This window comes from Podarcis filfolensis, assembly GCF_964270895.1.
Source record: "Podarcis filfolensis genome assembly, chromosome: 1".
Taxonomy (NCBI): domain Eukaryota; kingdom Metazoa; phylum Chordata; class Lepidosauria; order Squamata; family Lacertidae; genus Podarcis; species Podarcis filfolensis.
The window spans coordinates 121240131-121258046 of NC_139604.1; the positions used below are offsets into that span (position 1 = coordinate 121240131).

Sequence of the window (17916 nt, forward strand, 5' to 3'; positions counted from 1 at the left end):
AAACTTATTAAATGCCAAACGGCTATTAATGCATTTTATTTTAAAGTTCCTTGGCTTCAAAAACCAGTTGGCAACGGATTCCATTATCCCATTAGTGTTTGCCAGCAGCGACTTCTGGATCTGAAGATGGCAAAGGATTTCTATAAATAAAACTTAAGTTTTCTGACTTCATGACATGGTCAGAGCAACCTTCCTGAGTAGGGGAGATTTGTTGTGCAGCCACTGTCCTGTCTAGAGCCTTGTTCCCTGGCACAGCTCATGTAGGTTGGGGGCAGGAAGGAGAAGGGCGTGTGTCAGTGGATTTGCCACCCAATTCCATTGGGTTTTCTTGAAATATCCTACCTGTCCACTCCTTGCTGTTCTTCGCATGAACTACTAGCAGCCTTGTACCTGGCATTGCTCAGGAATTCTGAGACACCGAAAAACCAGTGCAGTTTTGAAAAGTCTGCCATCTTGGTTCAAAATGGCTTCCCAGTGGTGTTCATAAATGAAAACCTGCTCCTTGATCTCAGGAGCAGTTCTGCAAAATTTGGGTACAACATCTTAAAAGGTGACCAATGCATTGTCAGCAGACAAAAGACTTCATGAAATCTGCTATTTCTCTCTCTCTTTTTTTTTTTTTTTTGGATGTGTGAAGAGGTACCATTGGGAAAACTGAGAGGTGGGAGATAATAGATCATATCCTTCCATCTGGCAGAGAGCCTCTAAAAGGTCACACACCCCAAACTACATAGAGGAACGTGGTGTTCTCCTTCTTAAAGGAGCCATAGCTGCCTTGGTGCCATCAGGAGCAAATAATTTTAATAATTCAGTTTCTAGTCCACTGTTCATTGATACACAATCCCACAGTGGGTTGCATCATGGAACCTACACAAAGGATTACAACCACAAAGAGCATTGCAATGTAAAAGTTAAAACATCAGATTTTGTAAACACCATGGGTTTACAGGCAGTCTATTGGTTTACAACTGGCTGCATTGCATTAACCCCCTGCAAAGACTTGAACTCTTTGCTTACAATCCAGTGTCAGCTATATCTTTGAGGGGAGGGCATTCCATAGCTGGCGTGCTGCTGTTCTTCAGCTTCACCTCAAATCTATTTGCATGTCTAGCAACCAACTCGCTTCATGTTAAGAAGAGGTGCAGGAACCACCATACTTGATTGTTTGGAAGGGATGGAAGTTGAAAGCCAAGAGTGAACAGGGACTTACAGAGAGGAGCAATAGCCGGGACAACTCCTTCATACGAAATTCCCTTTTTGATTAATATTTTGCTAGTTGATAAGTGTGAAATATACTGTGAAATGCAGATTTCAAGATAGATTGATTAATTAATTCAACTATATAATTCATTCAGAGGTGCAAATTAGGGCTCTTTCCCCCACCCCACCCCTACGATAACGTGCTATGTGAAACTCTTCTCTTTTATAATAACCTCCATGTGAGTTTGAAATAAAGAATCATGTAATGTATAGAAAGATAGTTTTTGAAGTTATGGCAGAAAAGCTGTATTAGAGCAGCCTTCCAAGGTGCCTTTCAGATGCTTTGGCCATGGTGAGTGGAGCGGATGAGAGCTGTGGTTCTAGAGGGCACATGTTTGGAGAATGCTGTAATAGAGGACAATCTTCTCTTGTATCTGCCTTTAAAAGGCTTCTACATTTGTCACTCTGTGTCCCTAGACAAGACGTTCTTCTTTTCTGGAACAGGGGTTTTGCAAATTTCATAAGGTCAATTAGATTTGTTCCTTGACATTTAAATTATTTTCTGTAATGGATGGGTTTGTTCTACAATACATGGCCCTTGTTGATCCCCGTGACACATAGGTTTATGTGTGCTACAATGCAAAGGTGTTCTAAATTCAGACTGACAACCCTTGCAGCACAATCCTGTACACCTCTACTCAGTAGTAAGTCCCACTGAGTTCATTGATAAGACTGAAATGTTCCACTTCTGAACTAACCACAGTTGCCTGTGGTGTCTGAGCTCTGGGAACCATCATTTGTTTAAACTATGTTTATTGAAAAGTCAGTAAAAAGGGATTTAGATCTTGCCTTGTTCTCACTAAACCCTAGTTTAAACAAACCACAGTTCACAGAGCTTGGAGGTCACCGGGAACTGTGGTCTGTTTGAAACTGAAAATAGAACCTTTCAATCTCTCTCTGATTCATGAAAGAGGAGAGTGGAGCACACAAGCTGTAGGCTCTGGCCACCTCACCTCAACAAGGATATTGTAGAGCTGGAAAAGGTTTAGAAAAGTGCCATCAAGAATAATCAAGAGGATGAAGAAAGGTTGCAGCATTTGGGACTATTTAGTTTAAAGAAAAGGCAAGTAAGAGGCAACATGATAAGAGTTTATAAAAACTTACAATGACATGAAGAAAATTTAATAGAGAAAGGTTTTTCTCCCTCATAGCAGTAGAACTTGTGGATATCCAATGAAGTTGAACATCGGAAGATTAAGGGGAGTTGAAAGAAAATACCTCCTCATGGTCATAGTCATACTATGAAATGTGCTCTCCAGGAGACAGTGATGGCCACCAACTTGGATGACATTAAAAGAGGATTGGACAAATTCATGGAGGAGGAGTGGGCTATCAATGGTTCTACTCTACCACCCCAGTTGGAGGCAGCAATGCTTCTGAATACCCGTTGCTGGAAACCACAGGAGGGGAGAATTCTCTTGTGCTCATGTTCTGCTCACTTGTTTCCTGCAGGCATCTGGTTGACCACTGTAAGAACAGGATGTTGGACTAGATGGGCCATTGGCTTGATCCAGCAGGCTGTTCTTACGTTTCTGCAGAAGCATTCGTAGAGCAACAATACTTCTCAGTTGGGCTTCATAGAATTATAGTGTTGGAAGGCGCCCAAGGGTCATCTTGTCCAACCCCCTGCAATGCACAAATCTCAGCTATAGCATCCATGACAAATGACCACCCAGCCTCTGCTTAGAAACCTCCAGGGGTCCACCGCATCTCATGGGCAGTCTGTTCCGCTTCCGAACTGCTCTTAATGTCTGTAATTTCCCCCCAAATGTTTTGTGGGAATCTTCTTTCTTGTAACGAAGCCATTGCCTCAAGTCCTATGCTCAAGAGCAGGAGAAAACAAGCCTGCTCCATCTTCCATAAAGTTATTTGAAGATTGCCATCATATCTCTTCTCAGTCACCTCCTCTCCAGGCTAAACATACCCTTCAACCGTTCCTCATAAGGCTTAGTTTCCAGACCCTTGGTCATCTTGGTTGCCTTCCTCTGCACACGTTCCTGGGAATAATAATAATAATAATAATAATAATAATAATAATAATAATAATAATAATAATTTATTTATACCCCGCCGATCTGGCTGGGTTTCCCCAGCCATTCTGGGCGGCTTCCAACAGAATATTAAAATACAATAGTCTGTTAAACATTAAAAGCTTCCCTAAAGAGGGCTGCCTTCAGATGTCTTCTGAAAGTCTGATAGTTGTTTATCTCTTTGACATCTGGTGGGGGGACATTCCACAGGGCGGGTGCCACTACCGAGAAGGCCCTCTGCCTGGTTCCCTGTAACTTGGCTTCTCGCAGTGAGGGAACTGCCAGAAGGCCCTCGGCACTGGACCTCAGTGTCTAGGCCAAACGATGGGGGTGGAGATGCTCCTTCAGGTAGAAATATCAGTTGAGATATATGCTCCCTGAATTTTTTTTTTAAAAGGAAATATGCAGTGAATGGGAATGTAGTTTTCCATTCAGCAGCAGAAGCAGCTGATCTTATATTCCTGCATTGCAGGGGGTTGGACTAGAGGACCCTTCTATGTTTCTGTCTATGGTTTACTAAGACCCAATCAATCACCAGGCACTCTTACTGCTTCTAGGCCACATTTAGGCAAACTATGGTAAAGGCGTTCCAGGTCTAAGTTAAGTGAAATAAATACCTCTTCTTCTTGTCAGAGCTAGTGGAAATATACGTGTGCTATATTCGCTGGGCTGCTGTCACTGATATAAAGGTAAAGGTACCCCTGCCCGTACGGGCCAGTCATGACCGACTGGGGTTGCACGCCCATCTCGCTTAAGAGGCCGGGGGCCAGCGCTGTCCGAAGACACTTCCGGGTTACGTGGCCAGCATGACGGAGCTGCTCTGGCGAGCCTGCACCAGCGCAGCACACGGAAACGCCGTTTACCTTCCCGCTATAAAGCGGTACCTATTTATCTACTTGCACTTAGGGGTGCTTTCGAACTGCTAGGTGGGCAGGAGCTGGGACCGAACAACGGGAGCTCACCCCGCCGCGGGGATTCGAACCGCCGACCATGTGATCGGCAAGTCGTAGGCACTGAGGTTTTACCCACAGCGCCATCTGCGTCCCAGTCACTGATATATATTTGTTTTAAAGTACACTTTTCGATAGTAGTACTGCAAGTTTAGTCTAAACCAGTGGAAGGGATCAAGGTTCTCTTTGAAACATTTCAGATGTTTTGCTTGCTAGAACATACTCTTTTCAGCCGAACAGCTTTGTTCTTTGCAGCCAAAATATTGAAAGGCATCTTGCTGGGAAGGGTGGGTAGAAAGATTACTGAATCCCTTGGAATGAACTATAACCTAAAATGTTGAAGGCAAGGATGTCAAGCTGGGCAATTTATACTTACTAGAAAGTCACCACTGTACCTGCAGCACTAGAGAAACTTATTGCAGGACTAAGTACAAGGAGGCAGCCCAGTTTCTCCCCGTAACACGATTTAAGCGTCTTTCAGAAGTAGCCATTAAACACACACAGAAACCTACAGTATTGTTTTGCTCTTGGCACTGTCTGCTACAAAAAATGCGTTTTTTTTTGTTTGAAGTATCCTCCAAAGGTCATTTAGAATCCCTGGTGCAAAGCCTATGCTATTAAGTCATTTCTGTTGGGGTTTCTGGGACAGAGGGTCCCATTCCTTGCAGGAAATGCCACTTGGCTAGGGTTTTGGGGAGTGCTCACTGCTGCTATCTAACCTGCCCTACCCATCTCTTCTCTGCCCCAAAGATCGTTTTCTGGGACCTCGTAGCAGGAAGAGATGGGAAAGTGGAGGAGAGTGGTTTGTTCGCGCCCGCCAAGCTGTTTTGAAAGCATTCAAACAAGACTTGTTGAGAAAGCTTAGGCTTTTAAACCTGCATTTCAGTTGAAAGCTGGCAAAGGCTTGATCCTTACCTGGGGAAGCAGAGGTGTGTTTGTGCACCTGCAAACATAACGATGTCCTTTCGATTAGGCTTGCAACATTGCATGCTAGCCAGGGCCGGATTTAGGTTTGATGAGGCCCTAAGCTACTGAAGGTAATGGGGCCTTTATATGTTCAGCTGTCCTTTGTCAATAACAAATTGCTGCTGTTTTTTGTGTTGAATATATGCTATATGGTAATTTATGTAACTAATAGGTATCTAAAGCCATTTGCACATGCAGAGTGTAGGCACCCTATATATAGAAATGAGCAAACCAGTGATATTTTAGGGAGCAGGCTAGCAGGCAGGGCCCATGACTTACATCATAGGAGCCTACACAACACAAAACACTGTTGCTGTACGTAGGCTTTATTTTATTTGTTTTTTATCTTATATTTTGGAAATGTACATCCAGGGTTTTTTCCCTTTAAGTTTTTTGGGGCCCCCCAAGAGAGTGGGGCCCTAAGTTATAGCTTGTTTAGTTTATATGTAAATCTGGCACTGATGCTATCCCGATTTACTCACATACATTAGAGTGGAGCAGGGAAGATGCATTTCTTGTGACAATTCAAATTCTTCCCCTCGCAGAAAAGCAATTCTGACAGAATGTGGGGGGGGGGGGGAAAGGAGGTGAGATTGTGAATATGTTATTCACAAGTGAGACCTTTTGAACTCTTGGTTCTTCCTGCGTAAGGTGTAGCTGCTTCTTCTGTTTTATAACTAGGAGGTGTCGATTTTGCCGTTGTGTTTCAGGATGCCTGGGCATGTCTTCGTCATGGGGCTCCACGAAGGATAATGTGAGCCAGATATGCAAAGCTGCAAGGCTACATGATTCATTGGTCCTGTGACCTGCTTTCCTAAACGACATTCATAAAGCACACACCTAAACCTATCAGTCTTGATCGAGATCTGTAACTGTGCTGGAAGTAGCACTGCTTGTGATCATTAAAAATCTGTTCTCATGCTTGCCAAGTACAAAGTACGCTTGGGCATCTGATTGAAAAGTATCAGGGGTTTTTCCCCTGTTTCGTTTTTGCAAGACATTGTCCTTTTATGTTCTGCTAGGATGTTTGTCATCAATAAATCTATGCAGTGGCATTGTGTGGGGAGGGCCAGAGGGTTGGTGGCCCCAGGCTTATTTGTTAGGGGGCACATTTTGCTCCTCGCCGCCTTTTGAAGCTCTGGGGAAATTGCTTGCAAAAACACGTGCCTTAGTTAAAAATGTGTACGGAGTTTTCATGGGGATTTAAAAAAATAAAATGCTGATTGCTATGGAAATGTGGGAAACTGGATTTTTAAGCTTGGAAAAACAAGAAATTAAGAGAACCAAATTTCACAAGGTCCTATCCCTATTTTCCGGAGGTTTTTGTGATTTTAAATTCAATCTCAATTTTGCACGTGGACTTAAAATGAGTTTTCTTTTGTCTCTTAAGTTACAGGAGTCAATATTTGACAGTATCAACTGGGAAACGGATTCACAGTTCATTTTTTGTTGCCTTTTCTTCTCTGTTCGAACGTAGATGTCCTTGCCCCTTTGGTCTGCCATTATACAGGTAAGCTGTTGGGCTCCTTTTGGGGAGAAATGGTAGTATACAAATTTAATGAATAAATTTTGTGTAGGGAAACAAGAATATTGGTGGTATAGAGGCATACTGTTGTTGTTTAGTCGTTTAGTCGCGTCCGACTCTTCGTGACCCCATGGACCAGAGCACACCAGGTACTCCTATCTTCTACTGCCTCCTGCAGTTTGGTCAAACTCATGCTGGTAGCTTCGAGAACACTGTCCAACCATCTCATCCTCTGTTGTCCCCTTCTCCTTGTGCCCTCCATCTTTCCCAACATCAGGGTCTTTTCCAGGGCGTCTTCTCTTCTCATAAGGTGGCCAAAGTATTGGAGCCTCAGCTTCACGATCTGTCCTTCCAGTGAGCACTCGGGGCTGATTTCCTTCAGAATGGAGAGGTTTGATCTTCTTGCAGTCCATGGGACTCTCAAGAGTCTCCTCCAGCACCATAATTCAAAAGCATCAATTCTTCGGCGATCAGCCTTCTTTATGGTCCAGCTTTCACTTCTATACATCACTACTGGGAAAACCATAGCTTTAACTATACAGACCCATATGAGTGCAATTTTTTCATTTTCTGGATTAATTCTTTTGTAAGTGTAGTGTTCAAATTATACTGAATTGTTTATTCATATTTTTAGTCGGTTCCAAATTTTGTGGACAATCTCACCCTTTTCCCATCGCAGCCAAGAATCCAGGGTGGCACCTGGGTGAAGTTCTCTTCCTCCTGGGCACCTTGCATTACTTTTCTGCCTCCTGTCAAAGTCTTTAGTATGTCAGCACTACTTCCTGCTGAGATATAGCTTACTGGTGCATTTTTTCTGGCTGTTTTCTGGAAATCGATAGCCAATATATGCTATTTCATAAAATGGAACCCTGAGGAGCCATGTCTTGAGTTGATAGGAAACATGATTTGCCAGCTGACAATCAAGCTGCCTAAAGCTTAGAGAAAGCCCTCGTAGGCTGCTCTTTCTGAATTTGGTTCTGAGCCTCTGTGAATAGGCACTTATAAAAAATATAGCAGCAGAAAACTCTTCCAAATAGCAGTGTTTTACCACTTTCCTTTTTGTATCAAGTTGTTTAGTTCCATATGACAAAATACTGCTATTTGGGAGGGGTTTTTTTTGGGGGGGGGTCTGTGCTATTTTCCTGTTTCTTCTTTTGATTGCTGCGTGTCTATTAAACATTGAATGGCTGTCTTCTTTCTGCCCCTGACATCCTGCGCTCTCTGTAATTCTCCTCAATTGTAAAACCATTTCTTCATCGCCTTCTCTAGTCACCTTCTCTTCCCCAATTTATGCTTTATTCAGGAGTGGAGAAACTTGTTAAGCCCACGCTTATTTCTCTTGGTGATCTCATCTGCTCAGGTGAATTCTTAACAACCTCTTCTGATGAGTCCCTAAATCAGCCGCTGACCTGCCCACCTCTCCTCAGGGCCAAACCATACACGATGCACAGTTCCTGATCTCTTCCCTCCTGATCTCAATTTCTTTTATTTTATTTTTTAAATGAAAGGCAAGCTTGAAGGATTGCAGTTGGGAGTGGAAAATGGGAAGGAGAGGGACAGCTTTTGTCCCGTCTACCGTTCTTTTTGAAATTTTGGGTATTTTTTTTTTTTTTTACAGACAAGTAGATGTTGCAAAACCAAGGGGTGGCAGCAGTAGTGAGGAGGACTAGAGGAAACTGAATATATATGCTTTCTCCAGTTTTCACGGAAATTCTTGCTTTGGTTTGGTTTTGCAAAACGCTCTTGTAAAAAAATTTTTTTCCTTCCAGTAGCACCTTAAAGTAGCTGTATTACTACAAAGGAATTTCAGAAATAGACTGGAAAGAGAAGCTGCTGAATTGCAACTCATTACCAAACTTAAAACCATGGAGACACCTGGTCTGAACAAAGACATTGGATTCTTATCTCATTATACATGACAAAGCCATTTTTCACCTTCTCACCCCTTGCTTTTTCCTGTAAGACCTATTGCAGTCGTTAAGAGTCGTCAACAGGCTCATCTCAGCTATCTGCCAACCACCCATTCCCACCACCCTTCTGAGTAATACCCCTCCCCACCTTCTCACTATATAGAAGGATCTGGCAACTTCTGTTTCAGTGTATCTGAAGAAGTGTGCATGCACACGAAAGCTCATACCAAGAACTAACTTAGTTGGTCTTTAAGGTGCTACTGGAAGGAAAAATTTTTTTATTTTTTATTTTTTTTGTTTTGACTATGGCAGACCAACACGGCTACCTATCTGTAACTGGAGCTCTTGTAAAAGTGCTTCATGTTTGCTAATATCCTGCTATAGATGGGATAGGTGATCGAGAGGGCAGATTATGAGGCAGCTTCATTTAAGCACAGCTATTTAAGCATGAGAGGTCTGGAGGGTGGCAGCACGAGAATGGGCCTTTTCTGCAGTGGCTCCCCATTTGTGGAATGCTCTCCCCAGGAAGGTATACCTGGCACCTTCATTATATTTTAGGCGCCTGGCAAAAACTTTCCTCTTGAACCAGGCCTCTGGCTGATTGACATCTGATGCCCTTCGAAAATGTGCTGAGGATGGAGGAATTACAGTGGTACCTCTGGTTGCGAACGGGATCCGTTCTGGAGGCCCGTTCGCAACATGAAAAGAGCGCAACCCGCAGCGGCGCATTTGCGCAAGCGCGGGTTGCTATTCGGCGCTTCTGCGCATGCGTGTGATGTCATTTTGTGCGCATGGGCGAGCAGCGGAACCCGGAAGTAGCCCTTTCTGGTACTTCCGGGTCACCACGGGACATAACCTGAAAGAACGTAACATGAAGCAAATGTAGCATGAGGTATGACTATATAGGGTTGTTCTTGTTTTTATTTTTTATCACATATTTTATGCTTCTACAGTGGTACCTCTGGTTAAGTACTTAATTCGTTCTGGAGGTCCATACTTAACCTGAAACTGTTCTTAACCTAAAGCACCACTTTAGCTAATGGGGCCTCCTGCTGCTGCCGCGCTGCCGGAGCACGATTTCTGTTCTCATCCTGAAGCAAAATTCTTAACCTGAAGCACTATTTCTGGGTTAGCGGAGTCTGTAACCTGAAGCGTATGTAACCTGAAGCGTATGTAACCTGAAGCGTATGTAACCCGAGGTACCACTGTATATTGTGGTTTTATGCTGTGAACCGCCCTGAGACCTGCGTGCATTGGGCGGTATACAAATTTAATAAATAATAATACTTCTTTCTTCCATAAAAAGGGACTAGAAATAAATTATTTTATTTTCTTTGAAATGTAAGTTATACACTGCCTGTTAACTTGTAAGAAAGGAGTGCGGTACCTTTGGCCTGCTGGCCTGCCCTTCCCATTTGGCCCACCAGGTAGACATGGCCACAAGCCTTACACCTGATGCCCTATGTGATGTCAGGTGTGGAACAGGTAAAATCGTGGCTGGGCCAGAAAGTCTGCACGCCCCTTTGCAAGGCTCCTTGAAGAGCCTTGCTGATTGTCAGAGCTTTAAGAGAGACCTGCGCAGCCAAAGCTGCCCAAATCAGCTGGGATAAACTGCTCTAATCCTCTGGAAACTCCCTAGCATAGCAGGGGGGCGGGGGGCTGGAGGAAGCGACTTGCATTCATGGTGCTTCCTTCAGAGCTTTGAATACAAACTGCAACCTTTGGAAAGAAAAGGAAAACAGCATCTTTTTCTTTCTTCCCAGAGGAAGGAGTTTATATTCTAGGCACTGGAGGAAGTCCATTAAATACAAACCGCTTTCTCAGCAGAGGAGAAAATATTCCTTTTTCAATAAGCTTTTCCCTGTCTCTAATGACTTCCAAGTTGTGATCAGCCAGTGGGCAATTGCAGGGAGCATCTCGGAAGGAGGTTGCTGTAACCCCCCCCTCCTCTGAACTTTTGACAGGTGTCAGTCAGGGGTTTGTCAGAGTTGGAGTTTGAGGAAATCAGGATCCGGTCCTGTGATCGGATCTGTTTCTCCGCCCTGGCTCTAAGGCAACATATGACTATTAATCGGATTCAACTCAAATGAGCAATTGTCTGGGGGGTGCACTTGTGTTAAAATGTTAAAATGAAATTGCCCCGCCATAAAACAGGTACCGCCGAATCAGGAGCCTCAGAGGCAAAGAGTGACATAAGCTGAACATGCGGCGGATCACAGGTGCCATCTCAGTGACCAGTGCTTGGGTTTTCTCCCGTTTTCTGCAGAAATACCCACACTTCAAACGCCACATGAATTCTGCATGAGATTCTGCACGAGGCAGATGTAGTATTTAATCCAAGCACTGTGTAACAACCCAGTTTCATTTGCTTTTAATTCTCTAGAGAGCCAGTGTGGTGTAGTGGTTAAGAGCGGTAGTCTCATAATCTGGTGAACCGGGTTCGCGTCTCCGCTCCTCCACATGCAGCTGCTGGGTGACCTTGGGCTAGTCACACTTCTCTGAAGTCTCTCAGCCTCACTCACCTCACAGAGTGTTTGTTGTGGGAGAGGAAGGGAAAGGAGAATGTTGGCCGCTTTGAGACTCCTAAAGGGGAGTGAAATGCGGGATATCAAATCCAAACTCCTCCTCTTCTTCTTCTAGCAAAGTAGTCCTGATTTAAACACATTCGATGAAAAAAATTTATCTTAAACAAGGTTAGCCATTGAAAGGCAACCCAAGCAAAGCATGGGAAGCTTGTGTATGAATGGGATATTGATGAATTCTTATATTACCAGAAATGGGTTCGGGTGTATATTGACTGTACAAGCATTAGCAAAATGTGACACTGTGGTTTAAACCACTGAGCCTAGGGCTTGCTGATCAGAAGGTCGGTGGTTCAAATCCCCGCGACGGGGTGAGCTCCTGTTGCTCTGTCCCAGCTCCTGCCCAGCTAGCAGTTTGAAAGCACATCAAAGTGCAAGTAGATAAATAGATACCGCTCCGGCGAGAAGGTAAATGGCATTTCTGGGCGCTGCTCTGGTTTTGCCAGAAGCGGCTTAGTCATGCTGGCCACCTGACCCGGAAAAACTGTCTGCGGACAAACATCGGCTCCCTCGGCCAGTAAAGCAAGATGAGCACCGCAACCCCAGAGTCATTCACGACTGGACCTAATGGTCAGGGGTCCTTTACCTTTACCTTTAAGAATGAGAGAGCAGAGGATTTGAAGAGAGTATATCTGGATAGATAGTGAGTACTTCCATTTGGTGCAGAAAGCCTGCTCCTCTAATAAAGAGTTTGCTGTTTGTTTCCATAATCTATCACCTATATTTATTTATTTTGCATAGTTTCTATCCTGCCTTTTTGTTTAAAGTTCCCATAACATTTTACATTCTGTGAAGTCTTTGTAATTTCTTTAAAAACCACAAATACTGATTTTTTAATAATTTTTTTCAAATGAAAATACACAAACGTAATAACAATACTATGTTTAATTTTTTTAAAAAAAGTTCTCTTCCCTCTTCTTTTTCCTTTGAATTTGCAAACGAATTAAAAAGAAGCGATAATATTAATTTTAAAAAAAATTAAAAGAAGCGATAAACAAGAACAAGAACTATTCAAGTCAGCAGCAGCAGCCTCTTTGGGAAGCAGTTAACATAGCCAAAGCCCTGATCAAAATAAGTTAGCAACCATTAAACGTCTTGGGAAACAAAATGGCCGTGCACCCTCGGATTTGGCATGAGGGGAAGGGAATTCTATAACGGCTTTTAATATAAGCTTTGATTTTTTGCAGTGTGTAACTGTTTGCTACTGTTCATTGCTTAACACCAAGGACATGCTAAGTTATGTCTAGGGACTAGCATCAAGAGTGGCTCACAATAATTTAAACAGAGGGAATAGAAATGGCTCCAAGAAGGTTGTAGCCATTGAGGTGCAGTGGAGATGTACGTTGGTTCTTTTACCCTTCTCGGCTCGAAATGTGATTTTTCTTCGCCCTCCGGGAATGCTTAGTAGGCTGGAGTCAGGAGGGAAGGCATTCTGGTGACAGCGCAGACTGTTGGGAAGGCTGCGATGGCAGGAAATTTAATTTATGCCCTCTAGCTGTCAGTTGTAAGAAGATCTCGTTACATCGCCTCTGAGGAACTGGCCGACCTTGATCTAAGAGCAAGGCATTCTGAGTTGACTGAAGTGTGGAACTGGGACAGAAGGGGAAGGCCAGGGAGAGAGATAAACAAGAGGTAACCAGGTCAGATGTTTCTGCAGTAGTATGTTGACAGCTACTATATTTCAGTCTCCTAACACCGTATTCTCGGACAGAATAGGGCTAGAGGCAATGGAGGCTACAGAGTAGATAGCCTACTGCTTCTGTTGTTCTTCGCTGTCTTCGTAATGACCCTAACTCTTTGGGGCTGTGAATGAGCTTAAGGAGAATATTGGCTACTCCTTGTGGTTTTTAGTGTTGCCAGCTTCATTGAGGATCTTGCCAATTGGGCCCCAGCAGACCCAGCACTCTAGGCCTTTTGAAAATGTCGGAGAACCCATCTTTTCTTGCTGGCTTTCCACAGAAGGTGTTTTAGTTTAGGGTTTTGACTATCGTTGGGGGGTTTTTTGGTCATATTTTAGTAGTTTTGGGATGATGCTGATGATTATTACCTGCCCTTCACCAGCGGGTCCTGGGGCATATGACAGGAGTTTAAAATTCAGAATTATAAATACGGTTGAAATGCAGTACAGACACAGGAATAGGATGGGCCCTGAGGACACACACATCTCGGGTAGTCAAAGAGGTGCCTCTTCAACATTTGCCAAAAGTTGAATATGTCAGACACACCTCTATGGGAAGAGAATTCTACAACTCAGGGGCTGCCACTGGGAATGCCCTCTTCATGGCCACCCTTCCTGAACTTCTGAGGGATGTGGGACTACCCAGAAGACCCCCTCTGTTGACCTTACAACCTGAGAGGGTTTGTAGGGCAGGAGCTGTCCGTTCAAATATTTGAGGTCTGTTGTTGTTTAGTCGTTTAGCCGTGTCCGACTCTTCGTGACCCCATGGACCAGAGCACGCCAGGCACTCCTGTCTTCCACTGCCTCCCACAGTTTGGTCAAACTCATGCTGGTAGCTTCGAGAACACTGTCCAACCATCTTGTCCTCTGTCGTCCCCTTCTCCTTGTGCCCTCCATCTTTCCCAACATCAGGGTCTTTTCCAGGGAGTCTTCTCCTCTCATGAGGTGGCCAAAGTATTGGAGCCTCAGCTTCAGGATCTGTCCTTCCAGTGAGCACTCAGGGCTGATTTCCTTCAGAATGGAGAGGTTTGATCTTCTTGCAGTCCATGGGACTCTCAAGAGTCTCCTCCAGCACCATAATTCAAAAATTGGAGGCCTAAGTCATATTAATTGCTGACCTGTTAATATTTTATTGCGCCTGTATTGTTAATTGGCATTTTTTTTGGAAGCCACCTTGAACGAGTCTGCTTCCAAGGGTGGCGTATAAATATATTAGATAAAATAAGTATATTTCAGGCTTAATCGGTTCTTACTACTTTCAGACTAGGCACCTATATCAAATTCCAACATCTTCAGTGTAAGCTGGGGTGGGGTGGGGGCACTGGATCTGGTTGGTGGGCTGCAACCTGGCCACCCACCTGTCAATACCTTGCATCACCTTGAAGTCAGGTGATGTGTTTCCTTTGCCAGCATAGTTTGGAATAAAAGGAATGGCTTTGCAGTTGTCTTCAAACCTTCCTTTCAGCAGGGAGCTGTGTCTTTATCTGCACCACACCTTAACATAATACCTGATGTCAGGTGTAGGGCAGGTGACTGTGGCTTCAGGTAAGCGGTCTGATGGACCTAATCAGGGCTGCAGGATCCCCACCAATGACACAAGTTGGTGACTTTTCATTTGGTCGTTTGCAACTGAATGCTGGAACAACCGCATTGTGTATGAGGCGATAGATGATACAGGAGTTTTGTCTGAAGCTGCTTTTCCATGCATGCAAATCACCACTTGCTGCTGCAGCTCTTGAATAGTGAATCTGCATGTGTGCACTTTGTCTTCAAAGGAAGGAGAGGGAAGTGCTTTTGCATATTTCTGTGTACTCAATATGTTCCGATGCTCATGGTGTTGGAGGAACGTTAGACAAATGTTTGCATGAAATACGCACTTGTTTCTCATCTGAATTGTGTGGGTACAAGACTCTCTCTTCATGCATGTGTGGATATGTGTTTTCTTTTAGTAATATTTATCAACTGCAACATGGACGCAAGCAAGAAAACAGATCCCCCGGTGTCAGTGGAACTGGTCCAAAAGGCAAATCCCGACCGCAGCCCAGTGCCATCCATTTACGTGCCCGAACAAGGTGGCTACAAAGAGAAATTTGTGAATGCAGTGGAGGACAAATACAAATGTGAAAAGTGCCACCTCATTTTGTGCAATCCAAAGCAGACAGAATGTGGGCATCGGTATTGCGAGACCTGTATGAATGCTTTGCTAAGGTTAGTGTTTCCTGGTATTGTTTCAATGGGGTAAAACGGTACTGAAGGCAAGGTGCTGGCTTTCTAACCTAAATCCTTTCGTGGTCAAGTTCTAGGCATGAAGTAACTTTGCATGTTGAATATGATATGTATGCATAAAGTAAAGAGCAAACACCTGGATTAGTTTTATATCTAGCAATCCACAAATGAGCTCACCAGTCATTTTTTAATTGGGTCAAAGTGGGCAGGTGGGCTCCCCTGTGACCTCACTCTGGACTTCAGAGGCATTCCAGAAAACAGTGCTCTATGTGACACCAGGTATGAGATTCTGCCCCCCACCTCACTTAGGGGAACCATATATTTTGGTTGACTGTGAAGGCCAACCAAAACTCCTTTGCTCCTTAGTTAGTGCTTGATACATGTTACTGAGAGAAAGAGAGAGAGAAGACAGACTGGATAGGTCAGTCGGTAGACCATGAGACTCTTCATCTCGGGGTTGTGGGTTCAAGTCCCAAATTAGGCAAAAAAATCCTGCATTGCAAGGGGTTGGACTAGATGACCCCCACAGTCCCTTGCAACACTACAATTCTGTGGTTTTATGACAGACAGATAGTTGGAAAGAATGGGATTATATTTTCCCCAGAGACCAAAGAAAGAGTTTTGAAACACCTGAGAGAGTAGCTAATTTTAAACTGCATCTCTTGTAAGATGATGCTGATAACATTACCATAAATTATTTGCCGGTTCAGAAATAGTCCAGAGAAACGAAGGAGTTGACATTTTCGTATTTTGCCGGATAGATATGAAACATCAACGTCAACGATTATATAGCTGTAGAAGAAAACAGGGAAGTGAAGAAGACACCAAGCCCTAGGGCCTTCCTAGTGGCTCTGAGCTTTTGGAATGATGGGCTGCAATATTGTTTTAGGCAGTTGTTAATTGCTCGCTACTGCTGTTAAGCTCATTGTGCAGCACCTAGGTTTCTTGTCCTTCTTGATCCATCACTGTAAATATGCAGGCATCAGAAACAAATCTTACTGAGTCCTACAAAAGTGCTGTTTTATTGCAAATAAAGGATAAAGTCTAGTTATTTCTTCCTGGATATATGTATAATGGAATCATAGGGCTGGAAGGGAACTCAAAGTCTCATCCGGTCCAACCCCCTGCAATGCAGGATATATTAGAGATGAAAGTTGTTTGTGTATATTGGGTGTGTGGCACTGTGGTCTAAACCACAGAGCCTGGGGCTTGCCGATCAGAAGGTCAGTGGTTCGAATCCCCGCAACGGGGTGAGCTCCCACTGTTCAGTCCCTGCTCCTGCCAACCTAGCAGTTCGAAAGCACATCAAAGTGCAAGTGGATAAATAGGTACCGCTCCAGCGGGAAGGTAAACAGCATTCCCGTTCGCTACTCTGGTTCACCAGAAGCGGCTTAGTCATGCTGGCCACATAACCTGGAAGCTGTACGCCGGCTCCCTTGGCCAGTAAAGCGAGATGAGTGCCGCAACCCGAGAGTCGTTCGCAACTGGACTTAACGGTCAGGGGTTCCTTTACATACATACACACACACACACAATTTCCGTAGTAGAATGCTGTCATCTCACACTGTTAACAGCTGATAAGAGGGAGGCAAAAAAATTAATAATAATTAGATGAGGTAAAGTGAAAGATGTGGGGGGGAAATGTTCCTGTTATGATGAAATCAATTTGGGAAGAATGAGACTTGTAATCCAAAATGCTAAGTTGGTGGGCGTCTACTTCCCTAAGATGTTTAGATATGTGATTGAATGTTAATTGTGTTTTCTGTGTTGTACCAAGCAAATGGCCTTCTGAAAGTGTGTGTGTGTGTGTGTGTGTGTGAATGAAATAATAATATGAATTTCAAATAACCTGAAAGCTGCAAAGAGTAAATGGCTTTGTGGTGTTTCGCTGCTCGTGCATTGTTGTTTGCATACCATTACCCCTTTCTGTATAATTCTTCTAGAATCATTGTTTGCAGTGATTGTGTGGGCTCCGCTTCCATTTCCAACTCCCGACTGTTAAAATGAATGGAGAGCGTGCCACCGCATTGGGTTTGGAGCTGTGGGTGGAAAGCAATTCCATTCTCGGTTCTCGTGTACTTGTTAGAATATAACGATTATGCCGTGGAGCCTTTAGCACTCTCTCTCTCTGGGTCATCTGAGGATAGAGAGACAAGAACCACTGAAGACAGCCCAGTGAAGATTACTGCTCAGTATGCAGCAGTAGTTTAAAAGAGCAAACAGGATGGTTGAGTGCATTCAATAAGGACTAGGAGACAATAGCACAGTATCAGATGAATGGTATTTGTTCTAATGCAGAACACAAGTTTCCTGCATTATCCTCATCTCAAAGTGACGGGAAATTAGAGATGAAAGAAATGAAGAGAGTCAGTGGAGATCATAGAACCGTAGAAGGGACCCTGAGGGTCATCTAGTCCAACCCCCTGCAACACAGGAATCTCAACTAAAGCATCCATGACAGATGGCCATCCAACCTCTGCTTAGAAGCCTCCAAGGAAGGAGAACCCACCACCTTCCAAGGGAGTCCATTCTGCTGTCTTAAGAGCTCTTACCATCTGAAAGCGCTTCCTGATGTTTAGTTGGAATTTGCTTTCTTGTAACTTGGTTCATTGGTTCAGGTCCCATCCTCCAGAGCAGGAGAAAAGAAGTTTGCTCCATCTTCCATTTGACAGCCCTTTAGCTATTTGAAAATGGCTATCACATCTCATCTTAAGTCTCCTCTTACCCAGGTTAAACATACCCACCTCCTTCAACCGTTCCTCATAAAGGCTTGGTTTCCAGACCCTTGA

At 43.9% G+C, this 17916-nt stretch overlaps 1 protein-coding gene and 1 long non-coding RNA gene across 5 annotated transcripts in view; one reads left to right on the forward strand and one right to left on the reverse strand.

The window, feature by feature from the left end:
* TRAF3 (TNF receptor associated factor 3) overlaps window positions 1-17916 on the forward strand; it is an 89698-nt gene that overhangs the window by 29321 nt on the left and 42461 nt on the right. For 3 of the 4 annotated variants that reach the window (XM_083615127.1, XM_083615126.1, XM_083615125.1), the window contains 2 exons: window positions 6597-6716; window positions 14851-15109. In XM_083615127.1, the coding sequence (XP_083471253.1) occupies window positions 14871-15109 (239 nt within the window). In that variant the 5' untranslated portion in view covers window positions 6597-6716; window positions 14851-14870. Of the gene's footprint in view, window positions 1-6596; window positions 6717-12798; window positions 12856-14850; window positions 15110-17916 lie in introns of those variants that run through there. The other variant, XM_083615128.1, reaches the window with a different exon arrangement.
* On the reverse strand, window positions 12732-13616 carry LOC310766821. The gene is made up of 3 exons (XR_014550426.1): window positions 13449-13616; window positions 13271-13371; window positions 12732-12813 (listed from the first exon to the last, which is right to left on the reverse strand). It is a non-coding gene; the product is annotated as an uncharacterized lncRNA (long non-coding RNA).